Source organism: Ciconia boyciana, chromosome 1 (genome assembly GCF_034638445.1).
Source record: "Ciconia boyciana chromosome 1, ASM3463844v1, whole genome shotgun sequence".
In the NCBI taxonomy this organism is placed as follows: Eukaryota; Metazoa; Chordata; class Aves; order Ciconiiformes; family Ciconiidae; genus Ciconia; species Ciconia boyciana.
In genome coordinates, this window is record NC_132934.1 from 55,065,677 (window position 1) to 55,082,517 (window position 16,841).

General features: G+C 45.1%; 1 protein-coding gene across 4 annotated transcripts in view; it reads right to left on the minus strand.

Annotated features, from left to right (window-relative positions):
• GSG1 (germ cell associated 1) overlaps nt 1-11,942 on the minus strand; it is a 16,451-nt gene extending 4,509 nt beyond the window's left edge. Inside the window, exons 1-5 of one of the 4 annotated variants that reach the window (XM_072867486.1) lie at nt 11,884-11,942; nt 9,242-9,339; nt 9,046-9,153; nt 3,530-3,848; nt 944-991 (exon numbers count right to left, since the gene is read on the minus strand). In XM_072867486.1, the coding sequence (XP_072723587.1) occupies nt 944-991; nt 3,530-3,848; nt 9,046-9,078 (400 nt within the window). In that variant the 5' untranslated portion in view covers nt 9,079-9,153; nt 9,242-9,339; nt 11,884-11,942. Of the gene's footprint in view, nt 1-943; nt 992-3,529; nt 3,849-3,987; nt 5,246-9,041; nt 9,154-9,241; nt 9,443-10,165; nt 10,243-11,883 lie in introns of those variants that run through there. The other 3 variants (XM_072867477.1, XM_072867494.1, XM_072867504.1) reach the window with 3 other exon arrangements.
• Between the last annotated feature and the right edge of the window lie 4,899 nt (nt 11,943-16,841).

The window sequence follows — 16,841 nt, forward strand, 5'->3', positions numbered from 1 at the left end:
CACAGCAATGCCACTGCACGCCACTCACGCCAGACCCCTCACCTGGGAATGCGCATCGCTTTATAAAAGCAGGTCAGCAGTCTTTGCCAGTGTTTTTAAAACAGGGGAAACAAGGCAGAAAAGGAAGATGAGTTCCCCAAAAGTACTCATCTCCTTGCTGGCTGTTGCCAGCATTTGCCAGCATTCCCCAGCATTTGTTCCAGCCCTTGCTCTCATGGTTTGAATCCTGGCACAGGCTTTGTACCCCAGGTCTTCCCTTCACATATGAACATCCTCTGAAATTACTTGCCTCCAGTCTCCATCTCAGGGAATGGTTAGCAAGCCCACACCAATTGAAAAGCTTTCAGTAAGTAAAATCTCCATTGCATATGTACACATACATCCAGGTATACTGAAGTTATCCCCAGGATAATTTGAAAGATGTGACAATGACAGGAGGGGTGAGCTCTCCAACCCAAATGAAGTTTTGTAGTTGATGAGGCAAGGACTTCACACTGAAAGTGTAACTTTCAGATGTCCTAATCACTTAGGACAAAGTAAGAGGTGATCCAGCTTCCCAAGTCATCACATTAGACCCCAAAACTGAAGCACTGAGTCAACATGTAGCATATGTGGGAGGGACTGCCCTCAGGTGGCATCCATCCCCTTCCAGCTGACTACAGCAAGATGACAGGCTCAGACCGGGCAACGTATTAGATGAGACAAATCCCATTTCATATGGGAGGGGGTCTGAGGTTTCCAGCACTGACCTGACAGATGGCAGTGGTTTAGGCAAACATCTGGGAGGAAATCTTCACTCTTTTAGCAACCATGAGTCCAGGATTTCATGCCTGGCTCTTTGGGGACCCACCCTGCTGTCTTCACACAGGCAAAATATTGCAGATCCCCCATCCCAAGGAGGTGCACTGTTCAGCTACAGTGAGGTATGGGGATTTGCTCTTACCTCTCTCTGCTGGTGGTGAAAGCTCAATAAAGCTACGGCATTTCTCTTCTGAAACACAAAAACAAAGGTATTAGATTGCAAAACAATGCAGGGTACATAAAGGAAAAGAAAATCTCTCCCTCTCACTCTCTCTTCACTGCATAGCTCCAGTCATCTCTGAGTCTACCCATCAGATCTTCTCACCTCTGCTCTCTTTCTGGCCGTCTTTCCAGACCTTCACTGGGGCAAGGTAGGGGAAGGCAATGTCTGTCTGGAAAACTAGAGGTGGCCTTTCCAGAAAAAAACTTCAGCAATTTGTAAATCTTATGAACCTCTAGTGAACATAAAAATATGTGCTACTCATTCACAACTTTACTGTTGGTCAGGTCTATTAAGGGTGTAGCTTGCAACAGACTGCAGGCCCACCACTTCTGCTGAGGACGTGAATTCCCACTCACCCCAGTCTCAGCAGAGCAGTTCTAGCACTGTTTCCCAAACAAGAAAGCAAAAAAAAAACTTCCCAAGTGAAATGCTGCATGACGGAGATGTGAGTCCCTCTTCTGTGGCAGAGAATCACACAGAAATATACTCTTCTGTCCTCACATTTTAGGCATGCTATTTGGACAAATAGTGTTCATATTTGCTTTGGCTTTTTATGTTGGCCAGATGCAAACTATTGTGTCAGCTGAGGGTCCATCATTATTATCTGTAAGTCTCTCTTACTGCATACTGCATTACTGCATTTGAGGGTCCTCTCCTCTACTTGGCGCAGTATTTTCTCCCAGAAGTATCAGCGTGCCGCTTTTCATGTAAGAATCTCATTTTCTTAATTTCTATCCCCAGTTCTAATCTCTCCCAATCTCCTGTATTACTTCTGTCATCCACAGCTCTCAGGACACTACCCAGTTTAGTGCCATCTGCAGTCCTCATTAACTTGTGGTTTGCTACTTCACCTAGAACTTTAATGAGGTTATTCAGTAATGGCCCATCTAAACTGATCCTGAGATTAGCCTGAATAATGAAATCCTTTCTCCAGCTCAATTCAAAGTCCTTTTGCTCATAGTAGCCCCTTTTTTGTGTTGTTGTTGTCTATGCACTTGCTTCAAAGACCCACAGAAGTGGGTGGATTGTACTCGATTTACATGAAGCAGGGGACTGACACTATGTGCTCTACCCCGTGGTCTGCTGTGATCCAGATCTAAGGCACTCTCTGCATTCCTTCAGGCATCAGGGTTATTCTAGGACTACCCGGTGGCCAGAAAGTCTTTCAGAGAAAGCTGTCAAGGGATGTAGTCCAATTCCCACAAGCACCATGGAAACACACCCCAACCTGAACCAGTCCCAAATAAACACATCTCCTTCTGCAGCATGTCTGCAAAGGCTCATAACGAAGAAGCCCTCTCGTTAGGACATGAGAGTTTCAAGCACATTCCCTCCTGCTCCCACCCCCCTTCTGTCTGCTTTTATTCACCAGTTCTTTATTTTCAAACTCTGACAGCAACAGATAAGAAAATGCGAAATGCTATACTAGAACGGTGGCTTAGTTGAAGAAGATGAGATGTTTGTGCTTGGGGAGAGCTGAAGGGAGGGTGGTGGGCTCAGGGGAATGGGCCTGATGAAAGCGACTTTCATCACTGTATCTTTGGATACAAATCTCCCTGTTGGCCACCTTCTGGGTGAGTTCTGATCCTTGATGTGTGTGCCAGGCTGTAAAGAGTATCTGTACACTGCACAGCATCCCCTGTGCTGGCGTGGCACAGGTTTCAGCAGAAGGACTTCAGCAGGGCCGGGCAGGAGCAAGTCAAGGGTGAAGGGAGGCACCAAAGGTGTCCAATACAGGTTGCAAGACCAGACCCTGGCACTCCAAGGTTTACAGTGCCAGTCCCACATATGAAAAAATCACAAATGAAACCTGTCACAATATCACAAAAACAACTAAAAAAATTACAGTACTGCAGCTCTAATCCTCAGGTCAATTTGCCTCCTAGCTTTAGTTCCTCTGGGTTCATATCCTCCAGGTTTTCTCTGTATCTATAAGACAGTACTTCTCTTTCACTCTTTTTTCTTTTTTTTTTTAAGAAAAGCCCAGTCCCTGTTTAATTCACAAAACCTCTCAGTTTGGTGATTTAAGGAGAACACCAACTATTGCAGTCCTTAAAGTGATAACTATAAATTGACAACACTGCATAAAATCACCCTACTTTTAGATTTCTGAGGGGACATGCACAAATGTGCCCTGGAGAGCATGAAGTAAGCTGTGTGTAGGAATGGAGATATGGAGAAAGGGAAAGGAGCCTCACTCCAGTTCACATCAGGATGAACAATGCCATCACAAAGTCACTGCCACCACCACCACCTCTTGCACCTCACCGCCCCTATTTCAGACTGAAGGGTACACCAGAGACAACAATTCTCCCTTGCCCCCCTCTGTAAACATCCCAATGAAGGACAGAAATATCATGACCACAGCAGTGCACAGGGCCAATGCCCTCTAGGAAATGAAGAAGGCTTTTCTCTCAAGTGTTGTCAGCCTCCCACCTTTCATTTCCAAACTCCTGTGAAGTAAATACAAAAGAAGAAGTTGTGGCTGCCTGGGCAAGATGCTACCTGGCCCTTCCATGCTCTCTTCACAGGAAAGCCACATCCCCGTGTGGAAGTATCTGAAGGCAAAGCGGTCATCCCCGGTCTCCCAGCTGTAGTGCACCACATCCTGGGATGAAACATTGCTAGCACCTGCGTCAGGCAGCATGGGGACACCGATGCACTTGGTAGCTTTGCTCTTTCCACACAACGGCTTGGGCACTTTCTGGGTCCCGGTGCACCAGTAGCTGCCGAGCAAGGCAGTGGTGGAGAGGCTGAGAGCCAGCAGGTTCAGGATGACAGCCAGGAAAGCCCGGCGCCACGGCAGTCCCTTCAGCAGCTCCATCTACAACACACAAACAGGAGGGACTGTCACACCAGCCACTTGTCCCACCTAGCCTCACAAATCCCAGCTCTTCCCAGAACGCAGTTGTGGGGAGGGGATATGAGCACTCTGCCCTCTTCACAACATCCCAGCAGCTCACCCAGCATGGAAGAACCATTTCCTGAAAGCCAGGGCGGTGGAGCAATAGGTCAGCTTCAACCATTTCAAATTACACTGAATATCTGTACTGGGGAAGAGAGGGTGACCCCGTAGACATAGCAGGGCTGAGTGCATCGGGGTGAGTGAGCACATGAGCAGAATGAAAGGGACATTATATTCACTCCATCTCAGAGATGCTAGGGAAAAACTGTTAACCAGCTTCCCCAAATACCATGTGTTGCCTTTAAATGGGGCATGATGAATGCTCTGTCCAACTAAACAAGAATTCTTGCTGCCAAGTGTCCCAAAACACTTTTTCGAGCAGTTCATTACCGTCCCTAGGGAGGTAGGGAGTGTATTGATTTCACAGTGGGGAAAGGCAGGAAAATGTTCCTGGATCACTGAAGGTCACACATCAAAGCAGGGACCTGCTCAGGAGGGACACCCAGCTATCCAGACCTGGCAGCTCGAGTTCAAGCCCCAGAGCAGCACCTCCCACCTGAGCAAGCACTGCTCTGCACATCAGAAATTTGGTTGGGTGGTGGGATGACAGTGTCTCTGCTCTCACACAAAGTGCCAAAGCATTTTTTTTTAAGAGCAAACATTGCCACAAACACTCCTCCCAGATTAATCTCATCAGAAAAAGTAATTCAGAAAGCAGTTTGTGTACCAAGGTCCTGTGGCCTTTCTCACTCAGAGGGAACCTTAAGATTTTACGGTTCCTGCAAAACCCTGCACTGACTTCTGAGAACCCCAACTTATCACTCCACGGATTGATTAGATGTCATCTACCCACACATCAACTTTCATGTAATCAACGCATGCCTCTTCCCACATGGCACTCCCTATGTTTGGCACAACTTCATCCAGATACTCCCACCGTTTCCTATTTATGACTTTCAAAATCTATTTGCCCATGAATAGATTCAGTTTGTACAGACATTGCCTGCTGCTGGTCCTCTTCACATAACTTTGGTTGACTCACCCAACGTTGAATGTGTGAGAAAGGCCCAGCATACTGTGGACACTACTATAAATAAATGACACGAGACTGAGCTTTGCATTGTTTGTGACTGCACCACAGCTAAAAGTGCTGCAGTTAGAAGCATTCGTTCTGCTAACCGGCAAGCTCGGATATACGGTCAATAAAGATGGTGCTGAAGCTTCTCTTGGAAAGCAGGACTTCATTAGCATCTCATCACTGAGAAACCAGTGCCTGATCCTGAACACCCTCATCGAAGGCAAGAAAATACCCAGCTCCTGAAAAATTGCTGTATTGTTTTATGCTCTGGCTTCTTTTGTCTCTTCACCAGAGCATTTCTTTCTTTCAGCAATGGAGATGCTGCACCCTGGAGATGGTAACATCTTAGTGATACCATAATTAATGATTTCCATGATCTGAAGGCATGTTGGATATCACCATTTTCACAGAGCAGATACCTACTAGGAACAGTTAATTATGTGAAGGTTTCTGGCTAAGGTTGGTGGCAAATTCCTCACTGAAAGTTTTTTCAGTGGAAAATTTGGCTAATGACTGAAAAGGAAATTATAGATAAAATTGTTCTCCTCAAAACCATGATTCTTCATCTGAAAATAGAAAGCTTCAGCACACAAAGTTTTTCAGTTTTTCATCAATGCTTAATTATAAGATTTTTCTGTCATCAGGTTTCAGTTTGCTCATGCTTTTATTTTAAAAAAATCTTTCCATTTTATTATAACTCATAATATTGACAAAATCATTTTTCTAATGTAAATCTTCAATAGTGGGAAAAATATTTTCTCCAGTTGATTCGTGATAGTAGTTGAAAGTCCATATAATTTCAGAACAAGTGATAAGGAAAAAGGCAAAAAAAAATTCTTATATTTTTGAGTCAAACAAATGAGTCAGAAGAAGGAATTGGATCAAGGATGCAGAGGACATAGGGAATGAGAAGCAAATCTGAACTACTCCTTCATGAGAACATTGTCAGAAACGTTTCCCTCCCTAAAAGCCAAGCACTTACTGACAGTAACTGACCATAGTATCTAGATAGCCCCAAAAGGAGAGAGTTGAATTTACCTTGGCAGCAAGTCCTCGAAGTCCTGTTAATTTGGAGGAGCAATACAGAAATGGGACTCACGCTTTGTCTGCAGTTTTGCTCATCTCTAGATCCTCCAAGAAACCCAATTGCTTCAAAACCCCTTTCTCCTTTGTCTCCTCCCCTCCTCCCTCACCCCCCCAGTGATTATTAAATGCTATGCCCCCAGCCAGCAGCTGTTTGGTGGAAAATGGTCACTTTGTAATCCACAATGCAATCACAGCACAGCTGTTCTGGGAGATTATACAGGAAGCGATTGGTGCTGCGGGCTGGGATTAAGTGCAGAAGGGTCACCTGTATTGACTGAGTAGAAAGTTTCCATAAAACACAGAAAGATCCCAGCCATCTCCATGCGGTGGCTGTTTGGGAGCTTGTATGGAGCAAGCTGGCGGCTCTCTGGCCAACACTTCAGGGGATGAGTGACCTTAGCTCAGAAACTACCAGCACCCTGGGCGTCAGGTCACCCCTTGCCCTGTGCACTGTCTCAGCAGAATGGCAAAGGCCACAAGCCACCCAGCCCTGGGATATCTTCCTGGCCAGACCTGCCAGTCGCAGAAAGGGGAGAAGAAAAAAATGAGGAGAGGCAAGTTTATGCGATTGCATCTGCTCGGAGGACTGAGGATTTCAGACCCTGAAGAGATGCCAATCCAGCTCTCCCCATGGGCACTGGAGATTTTTAATGACAAAAGGAGCCCCTTAGCAGAAGCGTCACAGAGGTATGTGAAACAGTGAGGAGTCAAAGCAGTCCAATACTCAAAGGATGGAAGCAGGGGGAAGACTGTCATTGTCCCTCGTATTCACCAGGAATCCCAGCTCCCAGCAGCTTCACGTTGGATGAATTTGGGAAGCTAGTAAGGAGAGACAGAAAGATTCACGCTCACCCAAAGTCCCCTCTGAGCTCTCGTCCTGAAAGTTTAAAGGCTCCCACAATACCTGAGGGTGTTGATACACCTCGTTTGGTATCAGAAAAGTGAAAAGTAAGAATGGCATCACCTCTAACGAGAGGACAGAGGGCATGGAGCAGCACCGCACTGAATCAAACTGCAAGGGAGAGGAGTACCCCAAAGGTACGCACCGCATCTTCCCCACAAAGGCTTTGCCCAGTGCCAAGCGGGTGAGGCTCCCACCACCACTGGGAGGGAGCAAGGCAGATTCCCTGCAAGCCTGCCCTGCTGTTCTGCTGGGACAGAGGAAACCAGTGGTCCATCTGCTCTCATCCCCCGCTTCCAACACCAGAGCCCAGAGGCTGGGAGGCAGGTGTACGAAGAGCTCTGGGTGACACCGCAGCCTGTGACAGCCCCTGCGCAGCACAGGCAGCAGACGGAGCCGACAGGTTCATGGTCCCGTACGTGGGCTGTGCTATCACAGGCTCCTGACCCTTCCTGCCCTGAGCAGAATGGTCGGTAGCTCTGTGGCTATTTTAATCCTAGTCACTGCATAAGCTCCTCTAATATAGATAATCATTTCTAAGACGGGCTAACTGAAAGCAATGCTAAATGTTTCTGTGCTCCATGGACTGTGTGCAGGTTTTTGATTAATAAAAAGGTTCTGTTTGACACAGACATACTTAATTTACTGAAATAGGTAGAATAACAGCTGATGCTGTTTAAAAGGAGAGTGGTAATTTTTTTTTTCATTGTTCAGTCTCTCTGCATCTGGACACCTTAAGTTTGGCTTCTACATGCTCAGTAAAAAAAAAAGCCTGGTTTTCAGGCTCAATAATAGATAAAGTCCATCTCTCTACTAATAATCTCTAATGTTAACATGTTCCTAATTTTAAGCTTGATGAGAGAGAGTCTCACTAAAATCCAGGATGCTATGTCAGTTTCTAAAGCCGGGATCACAGCATATATATTGATGAAATGAGACTGAATTAGATTTATATGGATAAGAATTCAGATTTAAAAATAAATTTATCAGAAATATGTTATGTTTTCAAAAATATACGTATATCAGATTTAGTATTCTGAATAATGGCAGGTATTTATCCTTCCAGAAGATGGCAATCTTTCTCTAGTCTTCTTTTTGTGAGTCTTTGCTGCTCACGTTTGTGCTGGGGGGAAAGCAACACCCAAGTTTAGATTATTGTTCCTTCCCTTTATGTTTTCCCCCCTCTATCTTCCTCTTTTTTCCATTTCTGTGAACACAACCTCTTTACCTCACCTGGGGATATGGGGGGGGGTTGAGTTATCTTTGAGTTATCTGAGCCTGGGGAGACTTCTGAAATCATTGGGGAAAGAAAAAAAGAGGAATGAATGGAGTAGCTTAGGAGGGCATTTGCTCCACCTTCTGCCCTGCACAGAACTATTCTTTCTAATACATTTTCCAATATTTTGTCAAGTACCATATTAACTTTCTCAGGTGTTTCCATCCCCAGATTATTGCACACAGCTCATAGAACATAAACACCAGAGCACGTTTCCTGATGTTCAACAAACTTCCCGTGGCAAAATTTTATGGTGGTTTTTTTTTTTTTTTAATCTCCATTCCTCGCCTTAATCTGACCAATTATGGACAGGAAAACCAAGCTGTATCTGTCTTTCACCCTACCGTGCCTTCCAGTTTTCTCCTCTTTGTATCTGATATTTCCCACCATAATTTGGCTTGGCTAGAGGTTTTGGATGTCTCTTTCTCTTTGAACTCAGCAGCAGCCAGTCCCTGGTGACTCGTTTAAAGTTCACCCATTGAAGTGAATGCCCATAGCAGTTGGTTTCCTGCGCAATCAGCCAAGCGCTTGGCTTATAGAAACAAAACAAGGAAACGAAATGCAGAACACAATCCTAGCACAACACCTCTACGGATATTGCCCACTCTACAAAAGCTTGGGCGTTTGCAAGTGATGCGTTTTTATCCTGGCTGTATCACATATATACTTAGGGTATACACTGCTCCAAAGTGACACCCTCAACTCCCAAGGATGTTGGTGGAAAAGAAGGGTGAGAAGCCCTTACCAGATAGGGCCCAACAATTGCAATACTTAACTGGCAGGTCTCAAGAGGCACACGGCTCTTCATAGCCCTCCAATGCAGCCCTCCTCCCCAGGGATATCAGGGATCATACGCTGTCCTGACATTGGCTCTTCAGCTGTCCTGAAGAGGAAAAGAGAGGAGGAAGAGTGGCTATTTTCACCCATAATGTCGCTCTGTGAAAGCTGGACAAAGATGGGCTCATACTTACCCCTCATTCCACACACTCCTCGCACATGACTCTTCCCACCGCTCCTGTTTTTGCCTTTTTTACAGGAAGACCGTCCAGCGCTGCAGTCCCCTCCCTTACTGCCACACAGAAAGCAGGATGTCTCCGGATGGCAGTGACACTGAGAGAGCCAGACTTCTCAAACCCAGTGACAGACTGCAAATGCCAGATTTCTCCCTGAGCTCTGAATAATTCCACTCAGATTGTAACCTTTATTTAGCTGTTTGCATGATGCATTAACTCTTGCTCTGCAAATGACCTCACCAGGCATGTTTTTTCTAGTCTAAGCACATTTAAAGGTGAATCCTGTTTTTAAACATGAACAGTTTACATTGCTAGACATCAAGACTGTGGCAGAATAGAAATAAAGATTGAACTGAAATGTATCTGCATCTTAAGTAAAAGTAAATGCATCTTAAAGATGAACAAACAAGGTTGCCATCAGTTTGGACCTAACTACTTTTTTTTTTCCCCCTACTTTTTTTTCTATTCTTCTCCCCCCCCCAAAAAAAAAAAAACAAGTCTTACTTGGCTGGATTTTTTTCTAATCTTTATGGTTATGAGCCATTCAAAAAACACATAGAAAGTAGACATGAAAAGAAAAAAAATAAAATGCAGCAACACAGACTTTGAGGACTCACTAAAGATTCTAGATGCCTCAATTTCTAGATAGGCAACATAAGACTATTTAAAGGATGTTGCTTTTCACAGAGTACTTAAACTCTGGCAACTCCAGGATGTGATCACCTGAGCACACAGAAAAAAATGTTATTTATGAAATTTAGCCAACCATAAACTGTAAGCAGACAAGAAAGAGAAAACTTTTTATATAGATCTATAACGATATTAAAGAGGAGTCAGTCCAGGAAAGGGTCCATACAAACCCCCAAGTAGATAAAGGCTTACCTTATCCATCTGCTCTTCTGAGGCATCCAGTGAAATACTACAAGGTGATCATGGACTCTCCCCACTATTTCTTTCTCTCTGACTGAACATGTAGCAGCCAAGAAATTCCATAAGATCTGACCAGATGCTTTGAAATATACCAAGTCTGTCATTTTATTGATGGGTTAATTCTTTCTGAGCTCGCTAATTCATCACAGTACATTATATCAGCCGCAGGATTGGCAGGGCGTCCACTTCTGCAGAATGCGTCTTTGTAATTTGGTAGTCCCCTTTATGAAAATTGTTGCCAGTTTTAAATCTACCACTTATGGGATCTCAGTCTGTTACTCCACAGAATCACAAACACCCAGACTCAATGGCTGTCACAGGCTCATGGGTTTTTTTATCGTCAAGAGGGACCATTACAACAACATAGTCTCATCTGCAGTGTAACAGAACCCAAAGAACTTCAGACAATAATTTCTAGCGATACACAGAGCTCCTGCTGGAGCTATAGCACATATTTTATACAATTAACTAGTATTGACTGTGCAACAGGATATGATGGAAAACCCATCACATCCTTAGAAAAGTTATTCCAATGGTTAATTAACTTCATTCTTAAAATTTCGCTCTTGATTTGTAAGCACAGTGTCTGCTTTAGTTTTCCAACCTCACCAGGCTGCTCCAACACACAAATAAATAGCCAGTGAAATGATTTCCTAAAAATGTTATTGTAAGAGTCACAAATCAATGCATTTCATTAGAGGCACACAGTGTGATCTAACAAGCTGGCTGACAGCCCAAATTCCTGGTTCTGTACTTGGCTCTGACACATAATTTTCCCCTCCCATTGGCCAAGTCATTAGTGGTGCGTTTACACTGCAGTCAAAGCAGTGGCAGTGATGGGGAGTAAACATTCAGTGCTTGTTTTAATTGGGTGTTGCTAGCAATTTTGCTCCAGCAATATGGAGCACAATGCAGGGTACAAACCTCAGTCCAGAAATGGAGTAGAGTAAGCTGTGCTGAACTCCACATTGCCATGGCTGGACTGATAGTTCAAAAATAGCTCTTGTTTCCCTACACTATAAAGTTGGGTCTTCATAGTCATTCCCACAGACGCAAATCTACAGCACAGCTGAACCTTGTTGATGTTGGAATCAGCACAAAGCTGGTGGGAAAGAGACACTCTGTTTTGATAATGACAAAACTCGAGGGTCTAAAATTAATCTGTGCAAAGAGTACATCACATATGCAGGTGATCCTGGAGTCAAAGGAACGTTTAATATCAGTTTTAAAGCAAAAAAAAATTGAAACAGTACAGTTGAACCACACTGCACTTTGGTTTAATGTATGGAAATGAGTAAGTCAAAGCAATTGTTCTTTGCTTCAATTTATCTTTTCCTCCATTTCACTATGGTGAATCAGAATAAGCAGAGCTAGAGGAAGCCTCCAAAGATTAACTAGTCAATCCACCTGCATCAATATGACCAAGGCACCCTGAAGACCTTCAAGCCTACTGTTAAAATGTTCTGCAAGGCAGATACTACTCCATCCTGGATTGAAGTCAGTATATTCCCTTGTAATATCTTGATTCTAACCAAATCACAATATCCAACAGAAAACTTTTCCATTTCTGCTAAATGCCATGGTCTCCCTCCCACATCTGAATTATTTACTCATGTGCATTGTCCCCTTGAGGCCATTGGAACTACATGGCTTACTAAAGTTATACTCACGCGCTAGTATTTGAGGAACCAGTGCTTCAAAGGAAGACTCTAAGCTAGCAGGAGAGGTTTGGAAATCAAAAAGAGTGAGTAAGACAGAGAGTTAGCTTTTTTGAGGTGAGGCGTGGGAGGTGTTTTCGTTCTTTAGCTATTAAAAACTCCTTGCTTTGGCAAGAAAAAAAAAGGGGGGAGAGAAAACTGGGAGGGGAAGGATTCATGAATAAATCAGCAGCATGGGAAGAGGTACAGCAACCAGGGTGGCCAGAAGGCACAAGGGATTTTCTCAGGCTGGCTTCCCTGACAGAGCAGAGATGGTAGTGAGCACAGGTCAGAGGAGCTGAGGTCGAATAAGCTGGTCTAAAGGGAATAACAGAACGAGCTTTCTTTACAGCACTGAGCAGAGGGGTTATGTTACAGTGGGTGCTTTGAAAACAATAGTGCTAGATGTTATAATTGCACCTTGTATCTTTCTGGACGCCCTGGTAAATATCCAGGATTGAGGGCATCTCCTTTTTTCCCAGATTTAATGATAATTTCCCATCCCTTTCCATTCCTTCATGGCATTTTGGAGCTGTGGTGCCATCCCCGGTGCTCATGCCTCCCATGCCCTTGCACGCTGCGGCAGGCAGCACAGCAGGGCTGCCTGTGTATCTGGGAGGGGACAGGTCGGGACAGGGCAGCGGTGACACAAGTTTGGGCCCCCGGCCCTGTGCTTTGGAGGCCCGAAGGGAGCAGCCGGTGCCGGGAGCAGCTGGTGTCACCGCCACGGGCGCAAGGCGGATGCAGCACGTGTGTGCAGTGGCCGGGGAGCTGCCAGGCGCCCAGGCTTCCCTACAGGTCCTGGGGGAAGGGAGGGCCCCAGTCGGTGGAAACGGAAACAAGAAATATTTTGGAGACTGCCAGCAGAGAACTTGGGCGTCTCCCTCTCTTCTGCCGTTTTTTTTGGTTGGGCTTTTTTTGTTGTTTTTTGCTTTCTTTTCTCTCTCCTCCTCCTCTCTCCATACCTCCCTGTTTCCTCACAGCCAGGTTTCCGCTTTCCCCGGGCAACCCCGGTCCCACGTGCAGAGCGGGAGCATCGCTTCCCCAGGGTGGCCCTGGCCGTGAGCAGGAGGAGTCCAGGAGCGGTGATGCCATCCTGGGCCAGGCGAGGCCAGAGCGAGGTGACCCTGCAGCCACAGCCAGAGCCCTTTGTGCAAGTGCATTGTAACCTGGGCCTTAAATCATGCACTATTATTTCCACCAGGCCCCCAGTTAAAAAAAAAAAACAACAAAAAACTGTAATTCCTGGCGCCCATTATTTTTTTCTGAGCAGACTCAAGCTGCAGTTACTCAAAGGCTCATTATTTAGCCAAATTCGGCGGGGATTTTGTCATAGATGGCAAAAGGCGTGTTCCTGACAGAAAAATTGTGAATTATTTTAAAGCAAGACACTGCTCAGAGGCTGTTTTTTTAAAAGAAAACGTAATCAAGATTTTTTTTTAAATGTGGATAAACCAGAATATTCCCCTGCCAGCTTTGTTCTCAGAAACAGCTAAGTGGTTTTGACTGAAATTAAAAACAAAACCAAAAAGAACCCAATAAAACAGCTGAAGCAGACGTGAGCTAGAAGATGTTGGCTCCAAGGTTGGCAAAGGCAAAAGCAACCAAAGCCAAACCTTGTGACGGGATGTGTCAAGTGACTATTATAATAAAGAGGCAATGCTACTAGCAATGTCTTCTATGTTCTGCGCACCCATTAAAATGCTAATCTCAACATTAGTCTTTCCCAGGTAGCCAAGGATTATAATTGTTGAGCTTTACAACTAAGTATTAAGCGTCGTGGCTAAATAGCTTGACTGAACAAGAATTATTTGCCATCACCTGAACAGGATAAGCGTGAAGGAAGGAGAACATTTGGCTAGCATGTTACCATGGGCAGAGCTTAGAGAAATTAAGTCAGGCAGAATGGAAAGAAAACTTCAGAAATCTCTTCCAAACAGTGAAAAGTAGTCGTCTGTGGAACAGTCTCTCATGGGAAGTAAAGAATGCCCATTGCTTAAATCATACACAAACAGACTGGATAATGCACTGGAAAATGTGCTGTAGGCAAGAATCTTGCAGGAACTGGGCTGGGCTAGAATGTGAGAAGATGGACTGGATGAGCTAGCAAGATTTTCCCATCTCTCATTTCTATGATTTCTTTTTTTTAAATTGGCTGTAGTCTGCATTGCTTGAAATTCCTTCACACGAGTTACAGAGTCTCTCAGCAAGGCAGAAGATGAGTCTGGAGAGAGAGAGGCGGGTGTGTTTCCTGGATGACACACAAAAAAAGAAGCCTGCAGCCTCACAGAGGCTATGAAACTAGAAAAGACTGTCTGGAGAGAACAGGAGGGAACACAGTTCGGAGGGCCTGCTCCCACCGGGCTGATGCATGTGCAGGTGAGCTACGCTGAGGACACCATAGGTGAGGATTAGGGGTTAGATCAGTGGTAAAGAGGGTGGTTTTGAGAGAGCTGTGACCGTACTTAAGCATGCTGTGGTCACTTGTGGTCAGTCTTCAGGACTGAGCAAGAAGTGGGAAGGCTCAGCTCTAGCTCTCTGCATGACTCTTCCCTGCTAGTTTTCACCAAAGGATTTTGGAGTTAGCAGAACATTTGATTAGGGGCTTCTTTCCCACCCTCCTTCCTTTTAAAGCAAGAGTTTTCTGTTTTGCTTTGGTTTGAAATCAGCTTTCAGAGGGTTGGATTAAAACAGAGATTGCAGAGCCAGTCTTTCACTCCTTCATTAATCCAGTACTGGACACAACAAACATCCTTAATTACTCCCATCGGTCTTGAAGCCTCACACGCAGCTTTACCAATGCACCACAACCCTGACTTTCAAAATCCCTAGCATTTCAGTTCATGACTGGATGCAGTCACAGGTCAGCCGCTCCCCTTTCATGAGACTCAAAGCAGGTCATGGGCCTGTGCTACAGCCCTTCACCACTCCTGGTAAGTCTGTGTTGCAATCCTAAGGATGCCCCAGGGCTCTGCTAATGGGTACCTGAAGTCCAACCTGTACTGAGCAATCCTCAATCTGCCCTAGGAAAGTCCATCTGTCCTACTGCACAACATGTTTTACTATTCCAGCCCTGGAACACCTCCTGGTTTGGGCTAACACAGCAGTCCAGGATAACACCTCCCTCTGCAATCATCATGCTCTGGGTTTGGGACGACAGTGATGTTTGAAGTGTAATATTGCTAAGATTCTCAACAAAACCATTGTGGAATTTACTGGTGTTTCTTTCCACCCACAGTCTGTCACAGACCTTAAATGTGTGTTTCACAGCTTTGCTGGAGCAGATCTGCTGTTCCCCTCTTCAGAGATTAAAATGCATTTAATAATTATTAAATGAAAATTAAACTCTGGAGCGATTGAACTTCCCCACAATTCTTCATAGCCACTTTTACAGCTGGCTTAACCTCTGCACTGAAGATCTGGAAACTGTTCTTTTAAAAGCTCAAGAGGCTTTGAGATCCTCTAGGACAGAAAAGCTACTGAAGTCTTTTTGTTGTTGCTAAAGAAAAAAGCTGTGGGTCATAGATTAAATCTAGTAGGGCACTAGGTGTCCCAGACAGCACCAATTGCTGTCTTGGGGATGTATCCTGGTGAGCGGAGACAGGAACGTCAGAGGAGCCATACCTCCAATCTGGCCTTCTTTACTGTATTTCCTATGGGAAGATTCCTGTACTATTCTTTCCCCACCTCCTCACTCCCAGGCTTTCACTGGGGCCCTGACTCAAACACCCGGCTCACTAGCACATAACCAAAATGTACATCCAGGGAAAGTGACTTGATGCCTGCAGGATCTCAGCCAGCTTATTCCATCACTGCTTGGAAAATGGCCATGGCTTGGAATGCCAATGTCCACCCCCAAAAAGCTTCTCTCTCTTCTTCTGAGCCCCGACACCCCCTCTCAGCTACTAGGTTATGCGTAGGCACTGAGGCTTCCCACAGAAGAGAGCAGCAGCGAGTGCAGGGAGTGCCGCTTCCATCTCCTACCCTGGAGGTGAAGAGATTTAATCAAGTGCTTTCCACAGAGCTTAGGGCTCCTAGCAGTGATGATGGAGAATAATGAGTTTCTTTATGATCATTAGGAGGTTCTCACAGAGGCTTTCCCTGTAGTGATCACACCCTTCAGGGATACAGGTGCATCTGCTGGACACTGCAGATACCCGCTCTGACCCCGTGCACAGCATTCACCTTCAGGCTCTCTCCTACCCACACTAAGGCCATGGTTTCTCTTACATCTCTGTCTTTTTAGGATGACATCCAAGCTGGACTGAAAGACTTCAAATGACAAGGAACCTACTGTCCCTAATTGGCCCCACTGGCTAACCAGCCTCACAGTTCGGAGTGCACACCCTATTTCTAGATGGCCTTCAACTGCCAGCCACTGAGGTGACTTCTGTATTAGTAAGCTAAGCAGCTCAGGCCATGCACCTAAGCCCTGACATGCAATTTTCTGCATTGTTAAACTGTTAGCATGCTTCGTGGCAAGTTTTGGCTTGTGGCAGCTAGTACTCTCCTAACAACAGCAGAGCTGAGTTTGACACCACAGGTCAGGGCATCATTCCCAACAGGTGATTTGGGCAAGGCTACCTTCTTTGGGGGAGAAGAAATTTTATTCAGAGGGATGCTGTGCTACTTGCCTTCAGGTTCAGAGAACTGTCCCTGGATTGCTTTATTTACTAGTGTAGGTGTAACCTAGATTTCTACAAGACCTTTTCTGCCAGCGTTGTTTACTATTAGAAATATCTCTCTCAAGTGAAGTATTTGTAGACCGTGATTAAGTCAATTCTGAACTTTCTCTTATATAAACTACATTTTGAGTCCTTTCCAGTTTTCAGCATGCTTTGAGAAATACAAACAGGGAGACAGTACTCCAGTATGATCTCACCAGCCATGCCTGTGCTCCAGGTCCTTCCCAGCTTCCCTTCACCTTATGA